Source organism: Gorilla gorilla, chromosome 1 (assembly GCF_029281585.2).
Source record: "Gorilla gorilla gorilla isolate KB3781 chromosome 1, NHGRI_mGorGor1-v2.1_pri, whole genome shotgun sequence".
Classification (NCBI taxonomy): Eukaryota; Metazoa; Chordata; class Mammalia; order Primates; family Hominidae; genus Gorilla; species Gorilla gorilla.
Genome location: NC_073224.2, coordinates 203,918,193 through 203,934,975, shown reverse-complemented (window position 1 = coordinate 203,934,975; position 16,783 = coordinate 203,918,193). Strand labels below are relative to the sequence as shown.

Below are 16,783 nucleotides of genomic sequence, written 5' to 3'. Positions count from 1 at the left end.
TAAGAGACAACATGACCTAGAAACAGGAGGTAGCTTATTGTGCAAGTCACTGAGGAAGAGGCCATTTTTCAGAGAATTGAACAAGTTCCCTTTTAATAGTTGAAGGAATTAGGCCTCAAAAAAGTTAACTATACACCACAAATAAACATTAGAATAAGAATTGGCCCATGTTTGTTTGACACAAAAGTCCTTTTTTTCCTGTTTTTCCATGCCATCTCTACTTTCTACCCCTGTTAAATATGAGATGAGATCCGTAAATGAGATAAATAAAAAATTTTATCAACAAGCCCAACATGGTGAAACTTTATCTCTACAAAAAAATAGAAAGATTAGCCATGTGTGGTGGCGTGTGCCTGTCGTTCCAGCTACTCCAGAGGCTGAGGTGGGAGGATTACCTGAGCCCAGGGAAGTCAAGGCTGCAGTGAACTGTGATTACGCCACTGCACTCCAGCCTGGGCAACACAGTGAGACCCTGTCTCAAAAAAACAATAATAACATAAAGTAAAATAAAAGGAAGTCCTAGCTCCTTTATGACCATTGAATATATGTTACTCAAATTTATACTTTTGGCCAGGGAGTGGGAGTAGTGGATTCCCAAAATCCCTTCCAGTCTAAAGTGTAATGATTCCTTTTTCCCTTGAGAGATTACATAGGTTTAAAATATAAGTTGATTTTTAAAGAGTGATAAAAATTTGTGGATCATAAGGAAGTTTATAATTTTGTGCCCATGTTGGAGAGTACTAGCATCTGTTAATATTAAATACAGCCCTTTTCAACCACCAGCACCACTATTTTAGATAAAATTCTGCTGTGAATAAAACTTTGGATTGTCTGGGTGTGGTGGCTCACACCTGTAATCCCAGCACTTTGGGAGGCCAAGGCAGGTGGATCACAGGGTCAGGAGATCGAGACCATCCTGGCTAACATGGTGAAACCCCATCTCTACTAAAAAATACAAAAAATTAGCTGGGTGTGGTGGCGGGCGCCTGTAGTCCCAGCTACTTGGGAGGCTGAGGCAGGAGAATGGCGTGAACTTGGGAGGTGGAGCTTGCAGTGAGCCAAGATCGTGCCACTGCACTCCAGCCTGGGCGACAGAGCGAGACTCCGTCTCAAAAAAAAAAAAAAAAAAAAAAAATTTGGATTACATAGGACTTCCTCTGTGCTGTCAATAACTTGAAGTTACGTTGCAATTGTGTGAAACAGATTAATGGATACTGAAAAAATGAAATATCTAACCCTTTTTCAAAATGTGTTTAAGACCTTCTGTGTTCCAGCAACCAGTGATCTTTTTGGGAGCCGATGTCACTCATCCACCTGCTGGTGATGGAAAGAAGCCTTCTATTGCTGCTGTGAGTGTTAGCCAGGTTTATCTTACCTAAGGTTGACAGACCAGTATCAATTTTGCAGTTTCAACTTTTTGAATTTTAATATTTTCTTTGTAGCCAACTTTCATAAATGTTCTTTGGGTTTTTGAAAAGAATGATTATTCTCTGGTTTGGAGTTTGCAAGTTCCATATGTATCTATTAAATCAAGTTTGCTAGTTATATTATTCAAATCTTCTGTATTATACTTTAATTTGTCTACTTGACCTCTCATGATTATGCATTTTTAGTTACTTTTTGTTGTTTTGAATAGTTTGTTTATATATTTCAGTAATGTCTTTGTCATAGAAAGATACACTACATATAAGCTTGGTGGATTACATTTTTTATATATAAAATGTCTCCCACCTTCATCCAGGTCAATACTTTGCACCTGAATTCTTTTATTTTATTTTATTTTATTTATTTTTTTCAGACAGAGTTATCTTGTTGCCCAGGCTAGAGTGCAATGACACAATCTCGGCTCACTGCAACCTTCATCTCCCAGGTTCAAGCTATTATCCTGCCTCAGCCTCCCGAGTAGCTGGGATTACAGGCACCTGCCACCATGCCCGGCTAATTTTTTGTACTTTTAGTAGAGACAGGGCTTCACCGTGTTGGCCAGGCTGGTCTTGAACCCCTGATCTTGGTCAGTCCACCTGCTTCGGCCTCCCAAAGTGCTGAGATTACAGGTGTGAGCTACCGCGCCCAGCCAAATTCTTTATTTTACTACTGCCACTCCTGTTTTTAGCATCTGCCTATTATTTCTTTGCTCTCTCTGTATTTGTAACCTTTTTGTCTCAGTTTAAGTGTATTTCTTATAAACTTGAGAAAGCCTGATAATATTTTACCTATTTTGAAAATCACTTGATTTTAACAAATAGCCAACATTTTGAAAATATGAACATCTTTTAGGCATATTTAATAAACTTCAGAAATTTAAGATTTAATTGGCCAGGCGCAGTGGCTCACGCCTAGAATCCCATCACTTTGGAAGGCTGAGGCGGGGGTGGATCGCTTTACGTCAGGAGTTCAAGACCAGCCTGACCAACATGGTGAAACCCCATCTCTATAAAAAATACGAAATTAGCCTGTCGTGGTGGCGGGTGCCTTTAATTCCAGCTATTCAGGAGGCTGAGGCAAGAGAATCACTTGAACTCGGGAGGCGGAGGTTGCAGTGAGCTGAAATCATGCCACTGCACTCCAGCCTGGGTGACAGAGGGAGACCCCATCTCAAAACAAAAAGAAAGATTTAATATTTTTTCTATGATCCATTATAATCTTCACATAAATCTTGTTTTATGAATGTGATAAATCTAATTCATCCCTGAAAATGATAGTAATATTTAAATTTCCACTTCATGATTTCAAAGCTATTTTCATTAGTAAAGGAAATTAATTTTTATCTATTAATTCTCTTGCTTTTGTATTTTTAATGTTATACATGAATTATTTTCTTTAAATGTTCAGTGGTTGTATTGAGTCATCTCTAACATTCATTAAAGTGTTCTTATAGATGATAAAATGATAAAGAAAGGGACTCAAAAGACTTCCTTGGATTTGCTACTTTGGGTCATTTTCCACAAAGGTTTAAGCATATTTTAATTCCTTTGGACTTCTGGTAGTCATTGTCTTTTTCTACTAAATCCGTTTCTACCAAATACCCACTTTCTTTTATGGTTCTCAGAAGTCTTGTAAATAGAATTTATTGGTTGATTCTTTTTCACTGTATGGCTTCTATCTCCAAGAACTTAGAGAGTAGTGTGAGAAACTAAGTAAGTAATGAGTGCCACATAGTATAATAGGTGTTATCATGATAACGAAGTAACAACATTTAAGTTGCAAGAACCTGGTGTGTTTTGGGAATGTTGAGAAATACAAGGAATTGGAACATAGTATATACTGCAGGCTATGAGGCTAGGAAGCCTTTGTGAGGCATTTTGTTCCATCCGAGGGGTCTGGATTTATTCTTTTTTTTTTTTTTTTTTTTTTTTGAGACAGAGTCTCGCTCTGTAGCTCACGCTGGAGTGCAGTGGGCGCGATCTTGGCTCACTGCAAGCTCCGCCTCCCGGGTTCACGCCATCCTCCTGCCTCAGCCTCCTGCGTAGCTGGGACTACAGGTGCACGCTGACACACCCGGCTAATTTTTTGTATTTTTAGTAGAGACGGGGTTTCACTGTGTTAGCCAGGATGGTCTTGATCTCCTGACCTTGTGATTCGCCCACCTCGGCCTCCCAAAGTTCTGGGATTACAGGCGTGAGCTACCGTGCCCAGCCTGGATTTATTCTTAAGTAGCGAGATACCTTTCAAGGGAAAGAAATGGTCAAAGTTCCATTTTTGAAGCATGACTTTGGTATAGGTTAACTGGAAGAAAGGGTCTGGAGGCAGTGACCAGCTCTAGGCTCTGATCAGAATAATGTTATAAGTTCATGCTTTGAGGTCTCTTCTCCAAAGACATAACAATATTAGACACAGAAAGAGAAATTAATATAGCTAGTTTCAAAACCAAGATTAACTTCTCTGAGGACCAGATACAGAACACAAATGCAGCTCAATAAGACTGTATAGATTCAGGCCAAGAGGGAAATTTCTGATTTTAAAATCTGTGAAGCGTAACAGTTCTAAGATGAAGCTAAAGTCTTAAGTATGGCTTCTGAGATAGGTTGCTAAAGTGGAAGAGATAGGAAGAAAAATCAGTGGTTTGAATTGGTCCTTGTTTTTACTTATTTCTTTTCTCTTATTCTCTTATACACATCTTTTTGTCTTTTTCTTTCCTCACTAATCTTTAAGTCTACCAACAACACAAAGAATCTAATTGTTAAATGTATAGTTCAGCCTAGTTATAGGAAAATAGTTTTTTACCCTATACTAGGTGTTTTATTCTGTTCTTCAATGGGAAGTACTATTCTTTTTAATTTTTTAAAAAGATGGGGTAGGCTGGGTGCGGTGGCTCATGCCTGTAATCCCAGCACTTTGGGAGGCCGAGGCAGACGGATCACGAGGTCAAGAGACCATCCTGGCCAACATGGTGAAACCCCATCTCTACTAAAAATACAAAAATTAGCTGGGCCTGGTGGTGCGCACCTGTAGTCCCAGCTACTCTGGAGGCTGAGGCAGGAGAATCGCTTGAACCCAGGAGGTGCAGGTTGCAGTGAGCCGAGATTGTGCCACTGCACTCCAGGCTGGTGACAGAGCGAGACTGCGTCTCAAAAAAAAAAAAAAAAAAGAGAGAAAGAGAGAGAGATGGGGTCTTGCTATTTTGCCCAGGCTGGCCTTAAATTCCTGGGCACAAGTGATCCTCCTGCCTCAGCTTCCTGAGTAGCTGGGACTATAGGCACATGCCATCATACCCAACTCAGAATTACTATTTTTGATTACTTTCAAAGTAAACAGTGATAAACAGGTTACAGTAAAATAAAAATGTAAATGAAATTCATGTAATTTTGATTATCATTTATTTTTATTTATTTATTTATTTTTTTTTTTTTTACTTTTTCTAACCTAGGTTGTAGGTAGTATGGATGCACACCCAAGCAGATACTGTGCCACAGTAAGAGTTCAGAGACCCCGACAGGAGATCATCCAGGACTTGGCCTCCATGGTCCGGGAACTTCTTATTCAATTTTATAAGTCAACTCGGTTCAAGCCTACTCGTATCATCTTTTATCGGGATGGTGTTTCAGAGGGGCAGTTTAGGCAGGTTGGTTACCTAGAATCTTATCAGACTATGGTGAAATCAGATATTGTGTTTATAATATGGTGTCTAGTTCTAGAGTTAAAAACCTTGTTAGAGTTCCCCAAGTCAAAACTTGGTGTTTTCTTAGATTGTCTTTTTGAAAATGTTCACTACGAATGTGTATGCCTTGCTTGCTAAGACCATGTTCTAATAATCGTTAAAATGGAATCAAGAAGCATATTAGCTATAGAGCAGTGAAATTAAGGAATCCTGAGATTAAATCATTATCCTACTTTGAAGTATATAAAAACAAATAGCTGACTGTATTGAATCTTTCCATTTCATATTCTCTAGGTATTATATTATGAACTACTAGCAATTCGAGAAGCCTGCATCAGTTTGGAGAAAGACTATCAACCTGGAATAACCTACATTGTAGTTCAGAAGAGACATCACACTCGATTATTTTGTGCTGATAGGACAGAAAGGGTAATCTCACCTCTGTTGTAATACTGTTATAAACCAAGCTTATCCAACATAGTTCATAGAGCATTCAACAAGGGCCCTCTGCCAACAGCAGGGTTTCCAATATATAGTAGCAAATTTCAACAATTACATTATGAGTATAGAAGCATCAAAATAGATTATTTTTAACTTTCTAGAATTTCTAGTCACACTCCAAATATTCAAAATCTCATTCTACTTTTTTGTTGTGAAGAAACTCATGGTTTTAAAATTATTCTTCTATTCATATTTTCCTAAAATCTTCAGAAAAAACAGTACATTCTCTTTTTAAAATATCTCATACAAATTAGTTTTTTAAAAAAGTGGAAATTCAGGCCAGGCGCAGTGGCTCACACCTGTAATTCCAGCACCTTGGGAGGCCAAGGCAGGCAGATCACTTGAGGTCAGGAGTTCAAGACCAGCCTGGCCAACACGGTGAAACCCTGTCTCTACTAAAAATACAAAAAATAGCCAGGTGTGGTGGTGCACATCTGTAATCCCAGCTACTCGGGAGACTGAGGCAGGAGAATCACTTGAACCCAGGAGGCAGAGGTTGCAGTGAGCTGAGATGGTGCCACTGTACTCCAGCCTGGGCAAGAGAGCAAAACTCCATCTCAAAAAAAAAAAAAAAAAAAGTGGAAATTTATACAAACTAACTTTTAGCCATGTTTCCTTTAAAGTTCACAGAATTATTTTATGCATTTTATAATGTGAATGTATATTTTTTATAATTAGGAAGGAAAGAGAGGTATAAATACCTAAGGAAATACATTTTCTTTTTTTTTGAGACGGAGTCTCGCTCTGTCGCCCAGGTTGGAGTGCGGTGGCGCGATCTCAGCTCGCTGCAAGCTCCACCTCCCAGGTTCACGCCATTCTTCTGCCTCAGCCTCCTGAGTAGCTGGGACTACAGGCGCCTGCCACCATGCCCGGCTAATTTTTTGTATTTTTAGTAGAGACAGGGTTTCACCGTGTTAGCCAGGACGGTCTCGATCTCCTGACTTTGTGATCTGCCCGCCTCGGCCTGCCAAAGTGCTGGGATTACAGGTGTGAGCCACTGCGCCAGGCCAGAAATATGTTTTCTTATCTGTGTGCAGCAAGACAGCAGTCTTACTGTCATTTTCAGTGCTCTGATCACATCTGCCCCCATCCTGTAAATCTTGGAGCAGAGAAATCTAATGATACCAAGTGTTGTTTCCCCTTGAGAAAGGGATTTGATAGAAAGGACTAAGAGAGGGGTGTTTTTCTTTGCCATACATACTCACTGTATTCCTTTGGGCAAGCAACTTAACATGTCTGTGTCTGTTTATTTCTTAGCAAGATTGGATAATATTAATATCTACCTTATTTGGGTTGTCGGGAGAATTAAATAAAATACGTAATGCACTTAGAACAGGGCTTGGCCCACACTAAGTACTCAGTAAAGATTGGCTAGCTCTCATTAGTAGAGTGATGAGAACAAAAAAAAATTAATAAATAAAGTTTGGCTAGCTGTAGAGTGGTGGTGATAGTGGTAGAATAGAGAAGAAGAAATAATAATAGATATTGTTCTAAGTATTGCTTATAAATTTAATCAATTTAATCCTCACCAACAAGATTATGAGATAGTTTTATTTTTTTGTTTTTGTTTTTTTGACAGTTTTGCTCTGTTGCTCAGGCTGGAGTGCAGTGGCATGACTTTGGCTCACTGCAGCCCCCGCCTCCTGGGTTCAAGTGATTGTCAGGCCTCAGCCTCCTGAGTAGCTGGGATTACAGGCATGTGCCACCTCACCCGGCTAATTTTTGTAGTCTTATTAGAGGCAGGATTTCACCATGTTGGCCAGGCTGGTCACAAACTCCTGGTTTCAAATGATCCACCCACCTCGGCCTCCCAAAGTGCTAGGATTATAGGTGTGAGCCATCACACCCAGCCTACAACTTTTTGTATGTATTAATTAGAAGATTTACGTGTTGCTAATTTATTAGAGTTAAGTATTTTTTTAGGACCAGGCATAATTTAGTAGATTATGAACTGTTTTGTTTTGTGCTTGGTAAAGTGAAGCTGGTTGGTCCACACCACTATAATTCAAGGTACTACCTTATAACAGTCACTCACGTGGCAAAAATATTATCTGAGTCAGTAAAATAGTTTCTGATTTGCTAGCCTTGTAAACCTAGACTTACAGTTAATGATTTTAAATGTGTTGGGATAAGGCGGTGGAGGTGGGTATAATAAACATTTTTAAGTGTTTTATAAGGAGCTTGTATCATCAAGAATTTTGGGTCATTTCAGTTATATTATATCCACTCAGAGAAAATCATGGTGTCCTCTTACAAGATGTTGAAACTGATAGTATGAAATAAAAGGAATAAGGCCTTTGCAATTATTTCATTGTTTGAATCCCAGTTCTGCCCTTTATTGTGTGCTATTGAGCAAATTATTTTGTATTCCTGAGCCTTTATTTCCCTAAACAAATGGAAATAATCCCTAACTTGCAGGATTGTTATCAGGTTTTAGAAATAATGTGTTTAAAGTGCCTGATCCATAAATGGTTAACAAATGTGTGACTGTTGTTGATCTTGTCAGCATTCTCTCTCTCTAAACATCTAGTTTTCTCCAAGGTAAATGCTGATCTTCATAAATCACACGTTCAAGAATACCTACTATGCACAGGTACCATAAATTGGAGCACTTTAAGTTAATGTAAAAAAAATTTTTTTTAGGGTCTTCCACCCATAGTGGGGTCAACTATCAGCTAAGCAGTAGTAGAGACTGTATTAGGCTTTGTTGTGTATCAGCGCTCACTTTCAGCAACGTGTAAGAATAGGAACTAGGACCTGCGTAGTCTGCTCTGAATGACTGCTTAAGTCATATTTCAAGGTGAAAGTAGTGAAATGTAGGATCAGCCTATGTATTCATACATTTTTTAAAGTGCTTTTCAGATACATTTTTACCTTTTTCTTGTTTGTTTAAACTTTAACCAAACAAATCTAGGTTGGAAGAAGTGGCAATATCCCAGCTGGAACAACAGTTGATACAGACATTACACACCCATATGAGTTCGATTTTTACCTCTGTAGCCATGCTGGAATACAGGTAAGCCTACACTTTGGGTAAAATATTTTAATTCAAGAACTGTCATTCTTACGTGTGTTTTTTAAATCTCAGAAAAAGGATAAAGAAATACTGTTTGCATTCCAAATTGTTTGCACATGAAATTAGATGAAACTTTCAGTAAACAAATGTCTTCCCTTTCCTTACCTTGAGAGGGGCTTAGGAACTTATTTTTATGAAAATACCAGAATATAAGTAGTTTAATAGAATGAATCTCCCTAAAACAGGCCCTTAATTTCACTAAAATGTTAAAAAATGTGAAAGTACCTGATTGTTCCTTTAGCATATGTGTCTTTAAAAAAAAAAAAGAGAGAGAAAGAGAAAGCACTATTTTGCTCAGGCTAGACTAGAACTCTTGGGCTCAAGCAGTCCTCCCACCTCAGCCTCCCAAGTAGTTGGGACAACAGGCCTCCACACTCAGCTAATGACGATAACATTTTATAGAAAACTTTGACACATACTAGTAGTATTAAGCATGTGAAAGAGTTTAATTGGGCTGGGCGTGGTGGCTCACGCCTATAATTCCAACACTTTGGGAGGCTGAGATGGGCAGATTGCTTGAGTTCAGGAGTTTGAGACCAGCCTGGGCAACATAGAGAAACCCCGTCTCTACAAAAAATATAAAAATTAGCCAGGTGTGGTAGCACGTGCCTGTAGTCTCAGCTATTCAGGAGGCTGTCGTGGGAGGATCACTTGAGCGCGGAGGCAGAGGGAGGTTGCCATGAGCCAAAATCATGCCACTGCACTCCAGGCTAGGTGACGGAGCCAGACCTTGTCTCAAAAAATAAAAAAAAATTTAATTGTAGAATTACAGCTTTAGTTTTTTGTTGTTGTTGTTGTTTTGTTTTGTTTGTTTGTTTGTTTTTTTGAGACAGAGTCTCACTCTGTTGCCCAGGCTGGAGTACAGTGGCATGATCTCGGCTCACTGCAAGCTCCGCCTCCCAGGTTCCAGTGACTCTCATGCCTCAGCCTCCCTAGTAGCTGGGATTACAGACTGAGATTACTGGGTGCCACCACACCCAGTAATTTTTTTATTTTTGTTTTTTCTAATAGAGACAGGGTTTCACCATGTTGGCCAGGCTGGTCTCAAACTCCTGACCTCAAGTAGCCCGCCCACCTTGGCCTCCCAAAGTGCAGGGATTACAGGCTTGAGCCACTGCACCTGGCCTTAAGTTTCAATTAAATAATTTAAAAAGTTTTTCTTACTCTTTCCAGAAAACCTTTTCATTAATGTGTTAGCTTTACTTGGTGGAACATAAGCTTTAAATCAGTGCATCTCAAACTTTCCAACAACAAAAAGTAAAACTGACATTCCCAGGATGTCTGAGAGTCTATAACCCAAGACTGTTTTAGGTTACTTGCCATTATTGATTAAGATAGAAATTTCCAGATGTACCTTACCATACAGCTCTGTATCTTATAGCTTTATATGTCCCACATATACAAACCTGTTTCAGATTCATGGCTTTAAATTACTGTCCGACTCATTTATCCATGTTCTTATATCGGCTCCTCTTTACAATTAATGTTGTACATTTTCAGGGTTGGTGGTTAATGGGAGGTCCAGAGGAAGTGATGTCAGCAAGATGGCTGACTAGAAGCCCCTAGTGCTTGCTCCCCTCACAAAGAAAGCCAGAAAAACAGATAAACAACTACATTTTTTATTTTTTTAACGGAGTCTCACTCTGTCGCCCAGGCTGGAGTGCAGTAGTGTGATCTCGGCTCACTGCAACCTCTGTCTCCCAGGTTCAAGCAATTCTCCTGCCTCAGCCTCCCTAGTAGCTGGGACTACAGGCACCCACCACCATGCCGAGCTAATTTTTGCATTTTTAGTAGAGATGGGATTTCACTATGATGGCCAGGCTGGTCTCGAACTCCTGACCTCAGGCAATCCGCCCACCTCAGCCTACCAAAGTGCTGGGATTACAGACATGAGCCACCATGTCCGACCTTTTTTTTTTTTTGAGATGGAGTTTTGCTTTTGTCGCCCAGGCTAGAGTGTAATGGCGTGATCCCAGGCTAGAGTGTAATGGCGTGATCTCAGCTCACTGCAATCTCCACCTCCCAGGTTCAAGCGATTCTTCTGCCTCAGCCTCCGGAGTAGCTGGAATTATAGGCTTCTGCCACCACACGCAGCTAATTTTTATATTTTTAGTAGAGATGAGGTTTCACCATGTTGGCCAGGATGGTCTTGAACTCCTGACCTCCGGCGATCCACTTGCCTCAACCTCTCAAAGTGCTGGGATTGTAGGCATGAATCACTGCACTGGGCCAAACAACTATATTTTAATGAAAATAACTGAGGGAGAGCCCTGGAGTGCATCAGAGGAGTAACAGAAACCCTGGTGAGCACAGAAACTCGGGATGACCACACAGAGAACAGAAAGAAACACTGAGCCTCCACTACTCCATCTCCAAATCAGGATCAGCTGGGAACCAGGAGGAACTTCTCCCTACAGTGAACAGATAAGCAAGAGGATCCCAGCAATCCCCATCAACACCTTGGACACCTACACTGGGGTCCCCAGCACTGTTCTTAGGCACTAATCCCATCTTGGGGAGTTGCCTGGAGTCCACATAAGTGTACCCCCCCAACCCGAGAAAAGGAGCTGATACTGTGCTCCACCCACTGTGGTCCAAGCAGCTACTGCATCTTGGAAGTGGAACTATAGCTGGGATATGTCTTGCTCCAGGGGCAAGTAGCCATGACTCCTCTTTATTGTTAAGGCTATGCTATCACCAAATTACTCCAGCCCAGTGGCCTGACAGCCCTGTCGAGCTGCAAGCACCTGTTATACCTTGTGCCTTGGCCATTTAAAGAGGTCATACCTCGGCCAGGTGCGGTGGCTCACACCTGTAATCCCAGCACTTCGGGAGGCCAAGGCGGGCATATCATCTGAGGTCAGGAGTTTGAGAACAGCCTGGCCAACACGGTGGAACCCTGTCTCTACTAAAACTACAAAACAAATTAGTTGGACGTCATGGCGTGTGCCTGTAGTCCCAGCTACTCCAGCCTGGGCAACAGAGCGAGACTCAGTCTCTATTTAAAAAAAAAAAAAAAAAAAGAGGTCATACTTCTCCAGTGCCTAAATTGAAGGAGTCCATTGCATCTCAAGAAGCAGTGCCTTAGTCATCCAGAGCAGTCACACACTCCAGTACCTAAGCTGAAGCAGTGCCCTGCATATCAGGGAAACCATGTCTGGGCCACCCAGAACAGGCATAGCCCCATGCCTGAGCTGAACTGGCACTGGGGAATTGGTGCCCTGGAAGAGCTGAGCAGTTCTGTATCCCATAGATATTGGGATAGCCCAAATATATTGAGATACAAGAAAATACCAATAGACAACTCAACAAAATCAGGAAAGCAGGCCGGCCGCAGTGGCTCACGCCTGTAATCTCATTACTTTGGGAGGCCGAGGCAGGCAGAACACCTGAGGTCGGGAGTTCAAGACCAGCCTGACCAACATGGAGAAAACTTGTCTGTATTAAAAATACAAAATTAGCTGGGGTGGTGGCACATGCCTATAATCCCAGCTACTCGAGAGGCTGAGGCAGGAGAATTGCTTGAACCTGGGAGGTGGAGGTTGCAGTGAGCCGAGATCACGCCACTGCACTCCAGCCTGGGCAACAAGAGTGAAACTCTGCCTAAAAAAAAAAGATCGGGAAAGCAATTCACAATATGAACAAGAAATTCAACAAAAAGATAGAAATTTAAAAAGAACCAAACAGAAATCTTCAGCTGAAGAATTCAGTGGAAAATACAAAATACAATAGAGAGCTTCAACAGCAGATTTGATCAAGCAGAAGAATCTCTGAACTTGAAGATAGGTCATTTGAAAAAAAAATCGGAGTCAGAAAAAAAAAAGAAGTAAGAATGAAAAAGAGTGAAGAGCGCCTCTGAGACTTATGGAACACCAGTAAGCAAATAAATATTTGTATTATGGGAGTTCCAGAAGGAGAAGAGAAAGGGAAAGGTGTAGAAAAATCTGCTTAATGAAATATTAGGTTGGGCATGGTGGCTTACACCTGTAATCCCAACACTTTGGGAGGCCAAGGTGGGCAGATCGCTTTTGCTCAGGAGTTTTGAGTCCAGCCTGGGCAACATGGTGATACCCCATCTCTACAAAAAATACAAAAATTAGCCAGGCATGGTCGCATGCACCTGTAGTCCCAGCTACTCAGGGGACTGAGGCAGGAGGATCACTTGAGCCTGGGAGGTTGAGGCTGCAACGAGCCGAGATCACACCACTACACTCTAGCCTGGGATGACAGAGTGAGGCCCTGTCTCAAAAAAAAAAGAAATAATAGCTGAAAACTTCCCAAATCTGGGGAGAAATATGGACATCTAGATCTAGGAGGCTCAAAAGTCTCCAAACAGATCGAACCCTAAAATGTTCTTTCCAAGGAACATTGTAGTCAAATTGTCAAGTCAAAGACAGACAGAATTCTAAAAACAACAGAAAAGCATCAAGTCACTTAGAATCTTCATTAAACTAACAGCAGATTTCTCCACAGAAACCTTATAGGGCTGGAGAGATTGAGATGATATATTCAAAGGGCTGAAAAAAAAAATTGTCAGCCAAGAATGCTGTACCCAGTAGAGGATCATGTGAGCTCAGGAGGCAGAGGTTGCAGTGAGCTATGATTGTGCCACTATACTACAGCCTGGGCAACGGAGTGAGACCCTGTCTCAATCATTCAATCAATCAATCAATCAATAAGAATCCTATTTCCAGCAAAGCTAACTTTTAGAAATGAGGGAGAAATAGTATTTCCGAGACATGCATAAACTGAGGACATTTATCACCACTAGATTCGACCTATAGGAAATGTTCAAGGGAGGCAAAAAGTCAATAATCATTATTATGGAAACAACAGTATAAAACTCACTGGTAGAACAGATACACAAGAAAGAAACAGAAAAGATTCAAACCTTGTTGCTCTACAGAAAACCACCAACCCACCATGATAATAAGAAGAAAGGAAGAAAGGATATAGAAAACAAGCAGAAAACAATTAACAAAATGACAGGAATAGGACTTCACCTATCAGTAGTAACTCTGAAGGTAAACAAATTAAATTACCCCCTGAAAAGATGTAGACTGGCTAAATGAATTTTTTTCTCACTCTGGTTTCCAGGCTGGAGTACAGTGGTGCAATCTCAACTCACTGCAACCTCTGCCTCCTGGGCTCAGGCGATCCTCTTGCCCCAGCCTCCTGCATGGCTGGGACTACAGGCATGCATCACCACACAAGGCATGCATCACCACACCTGGCTTATTTTTGTATTTTTGTAGAGACGGGATATCACTATGTTGCCCAGACTGGTCTTGAATCCAGAGCTCAAGCAATCCACCTGCCTCATCCTTCCAAAGTGCTGGGATTACTGGCGTGAGCCACCAAGCCCAGCCACTGAATGAATTTTTTAAAAGAATGAAACCATATCCTTTACAGCAACATAGATGGAGCTGAAGGTCATAATCCTAAGCAAACTAACACAGGAACAGAAAACCAAATACTGCATGCTCTCACTTAAAAGTGGGAGCTAAACATTGAGCACACATGGACATAACATGGGAATAATAAACACTGTGGACTACTAGAGAGGAGGGCAGGGGGGATGGGTTGAAAAATTCTATTGGGGCTGGGTGCAGTGGCTCACGCCTGTAATCCCAGCACTTTGGGAGGCCAAGGCCGGTGTATCACAAGGTCAAGAGATCAAGACTGTCTTGGCCAACATGGTGAAACCCCATCTCTACTAAAAATACAAAAATTAGCCAGGCATGGTGGCATGCACCTGTAGTCCCAGCTACTTGGGAGGCTGAGGCGGGAGGATCACTTGAACTCGGGAAGCAGAGGTTGTAGTGAGCCGAGATTGCGCCACTGCACTCCAACCTGGCGACAGAGCAAGGCTCTATCTCAAAAAAAAAAAGAAAAGAAAAGAAAAGAAAAACTATTGGGTGCTAAGCTCACCATCTGGGTGTAATATACCCATGTAACAAATCTCACATGTACCTCCTACATTTAAAATACTGAATTTTTTAACAATCCAAATATATGCTGCCTATGAGAAATTCACTTCACCTGTAAAGACACATATAAACTGAAAGTGAAGAGATGGAGAAAGTCATTCATTCCATGCAAGCGGAAAAGAAATGCAAGCAGGAGTAGCTGTATTTAAGTTAGACAAAACAGACTTTAAGTCAAAAACTATAAAATGAGACAAAGAAGGTCATTATATAATGCTAAAGGGATCAATTTACCAAGAGGATATAACAGTTGTAAATATATGTGCAGCCAACACTGGAGCATCCAGATATATAATATAAAGCAAGTATTATTAGCTTTAAAGAGAGAGAGGCTCCAATAATAGTAGTTGAGAACTTCAACACCCCACTGTCAGCACTTGACAGATCATCTAGACAGAAAATCAACAAAGAAACATAGGATTTAAAATACACTTTAGACCAAATGGACCTAACAGATATATACAAAGCATTTCATCCAGCAGATGCAGAATATACATTATTTTCTCAGCACATGGAACATTTACCAGGATAGACCACATGTTAGGCCACAAAACAAATTTCAACAAATTTAAAATAATGGAGGCGGTCAGGTGCGGTGGCTCATGCCTATAATCCCAGTACTTTGGGAGGCCAAGGTGAGTGGATCACTTGAGGTCAGGAGTTCAAGACCACCCTGGCCAACATGATGAAACCCCACCTCTACTAAAAATACAAAAATTAGCCAGGAGTGGTGGCACATGCCTGTAATCCCAGCTACTCAGGAGGCTGAGGCAAGAGAATCGCTTGAACCTAGAAGGTGGAGGTTGCAGTAAACCAAGATCACGCCACTGCACTCCAGCCTGGGCGACAAAGTGAGACTGTCTCAAAATAAATAAATTAAATTAAATAATTGCCGGGCTTGGTAGCTCACACCTGTAATCCCAGCACTTTGGGAGGCTGAGGCAGGTGGATCACTTGAGGTCAGGAGTTCGTGACCAGCCTGGCCAACATGGCAAAACCCCGTCTCTACTAAAAATACAAAAATTAGCCGGGTGTGGTGGCGGGCGCCTATAATCCCAGCTACTCAAGAGGCTGAGGCAGGAGAATCGCTTGAACCCAGGAGGCAGAGATTGCAGAGCTGAGATCACACCATTGCACACTCCAGCCTGGGTGACTGAGTGGGACTCTATCTCAAAAAAAAAAAAAAAGATACTTGATTTGATTTCTTTCGTGTTTTTTTGTTTTGTTTTGTTTTGTTTGAGACAGGGTCTCACTCTGGTGAGATCATGGCTCACTGGAACCTTCGCCTCCTGGGCTCAAGTGATCCTCCCACATCAGCCTCCCGAGTAGCTAGGGCCACAGGCACATGCCACCATGCCTGGCTAATTTTGACATTTTTTGTAGAGACAAGGTTTTTCACTATGTTACCCAGGCTGAGTTTAAGCAATCCACCTACCTTGGCCTCCCAAAGTGCTGGGATTACAGATGTTAGCCACTGCACCCAGCCTCAATTATTTTTTTAATTTAATGTTGGCCAGTCTGGTCTCAAACTCCTGACCTCAAATGATCCACCTGCCTCGGCCTCCCATAGTACTAGGATTACAGTCATGAGTCACCATGCCCGGCCTCAAATATCTTTTACATGGAAATTAAACAGTATGCTCCTGAACAACCAGTGACTGGTCAATGAAGAAATTAAGAAGAAATTTTTAAAATTTCTTGGAACAAATGAAAATAGAAATACAACATTCCAAACCCTGTGGGATAGAGCAAAAACAGAATTCAGAGGGAAGTTTATAGCAATAAACATTTACATCAAAAACATAGAAACGGCTGGGCACATGGTACATGCCTGTAATCCCAGCTTCTCAGGAGGCTGAGGCAGGAGGACTGCTTGAGCCCACAAGTTCAAGACAAGCCTGGGCAACATAGTGAGACCTCATCTCTACAAAAAATAAAAAAATTAGCTGGACGTGCTGACACGCACCTGTGGTCCCAGCTACTCAGGAGGCAGAGGTGGGAGGATCACTGGAGCCCAGAAGGGCAAAGCTGCAATGAGCCTGGACAACAGAACAAGACTCTGTCTCAAAAAAACAAGGTATTAATAGCCAGGATATCCAAAGAACTCAAACAACTCAACAG

General features: G+C 41.4%; 1 protein-coding gene across 5 annotated transcripts in view; it reads left to right on the top strand.

Annotated features, from left to right (window-relative positions):
- Nucleotides 1-16,783, top strand: part of AGO3 (argonaute RISC catalytic component 3) — a 136,381-nt gene that overhangs the window by 103,950 nt on the left and 15,648 nt on the right. For all 5 annotated transcript variants that reach the window (XR_010131654.1, XM_019015255.4, XM_055391638.2 and 2 more), the window contains 4 exons: nucleotides 1,259-1,349; nucleotides 4,868-5,062; nucleotides 5,393-5,527; nucleotides 8,514-8,615. Coding sequence is in view for 4 of the 5 variants with exons in the window: in XM_019015255.4 (XP_018870800.1) it covers nucleotides 1,259-1,349; nucleotides 4,868-5,062; nucleotides 5,393-5,527; nucleotides 8,514-8,615 (523 nt within the window). In the remaining variant the exon portion in view is untranslated. The remainder of the gene's footprint in view (nucleotides 1-1,258; nucleotides 1,350-4,867; nucleotides 5,063-5,392; nucleotides 5,528-8,513; nucleotides 8,616-16,783) is intronic.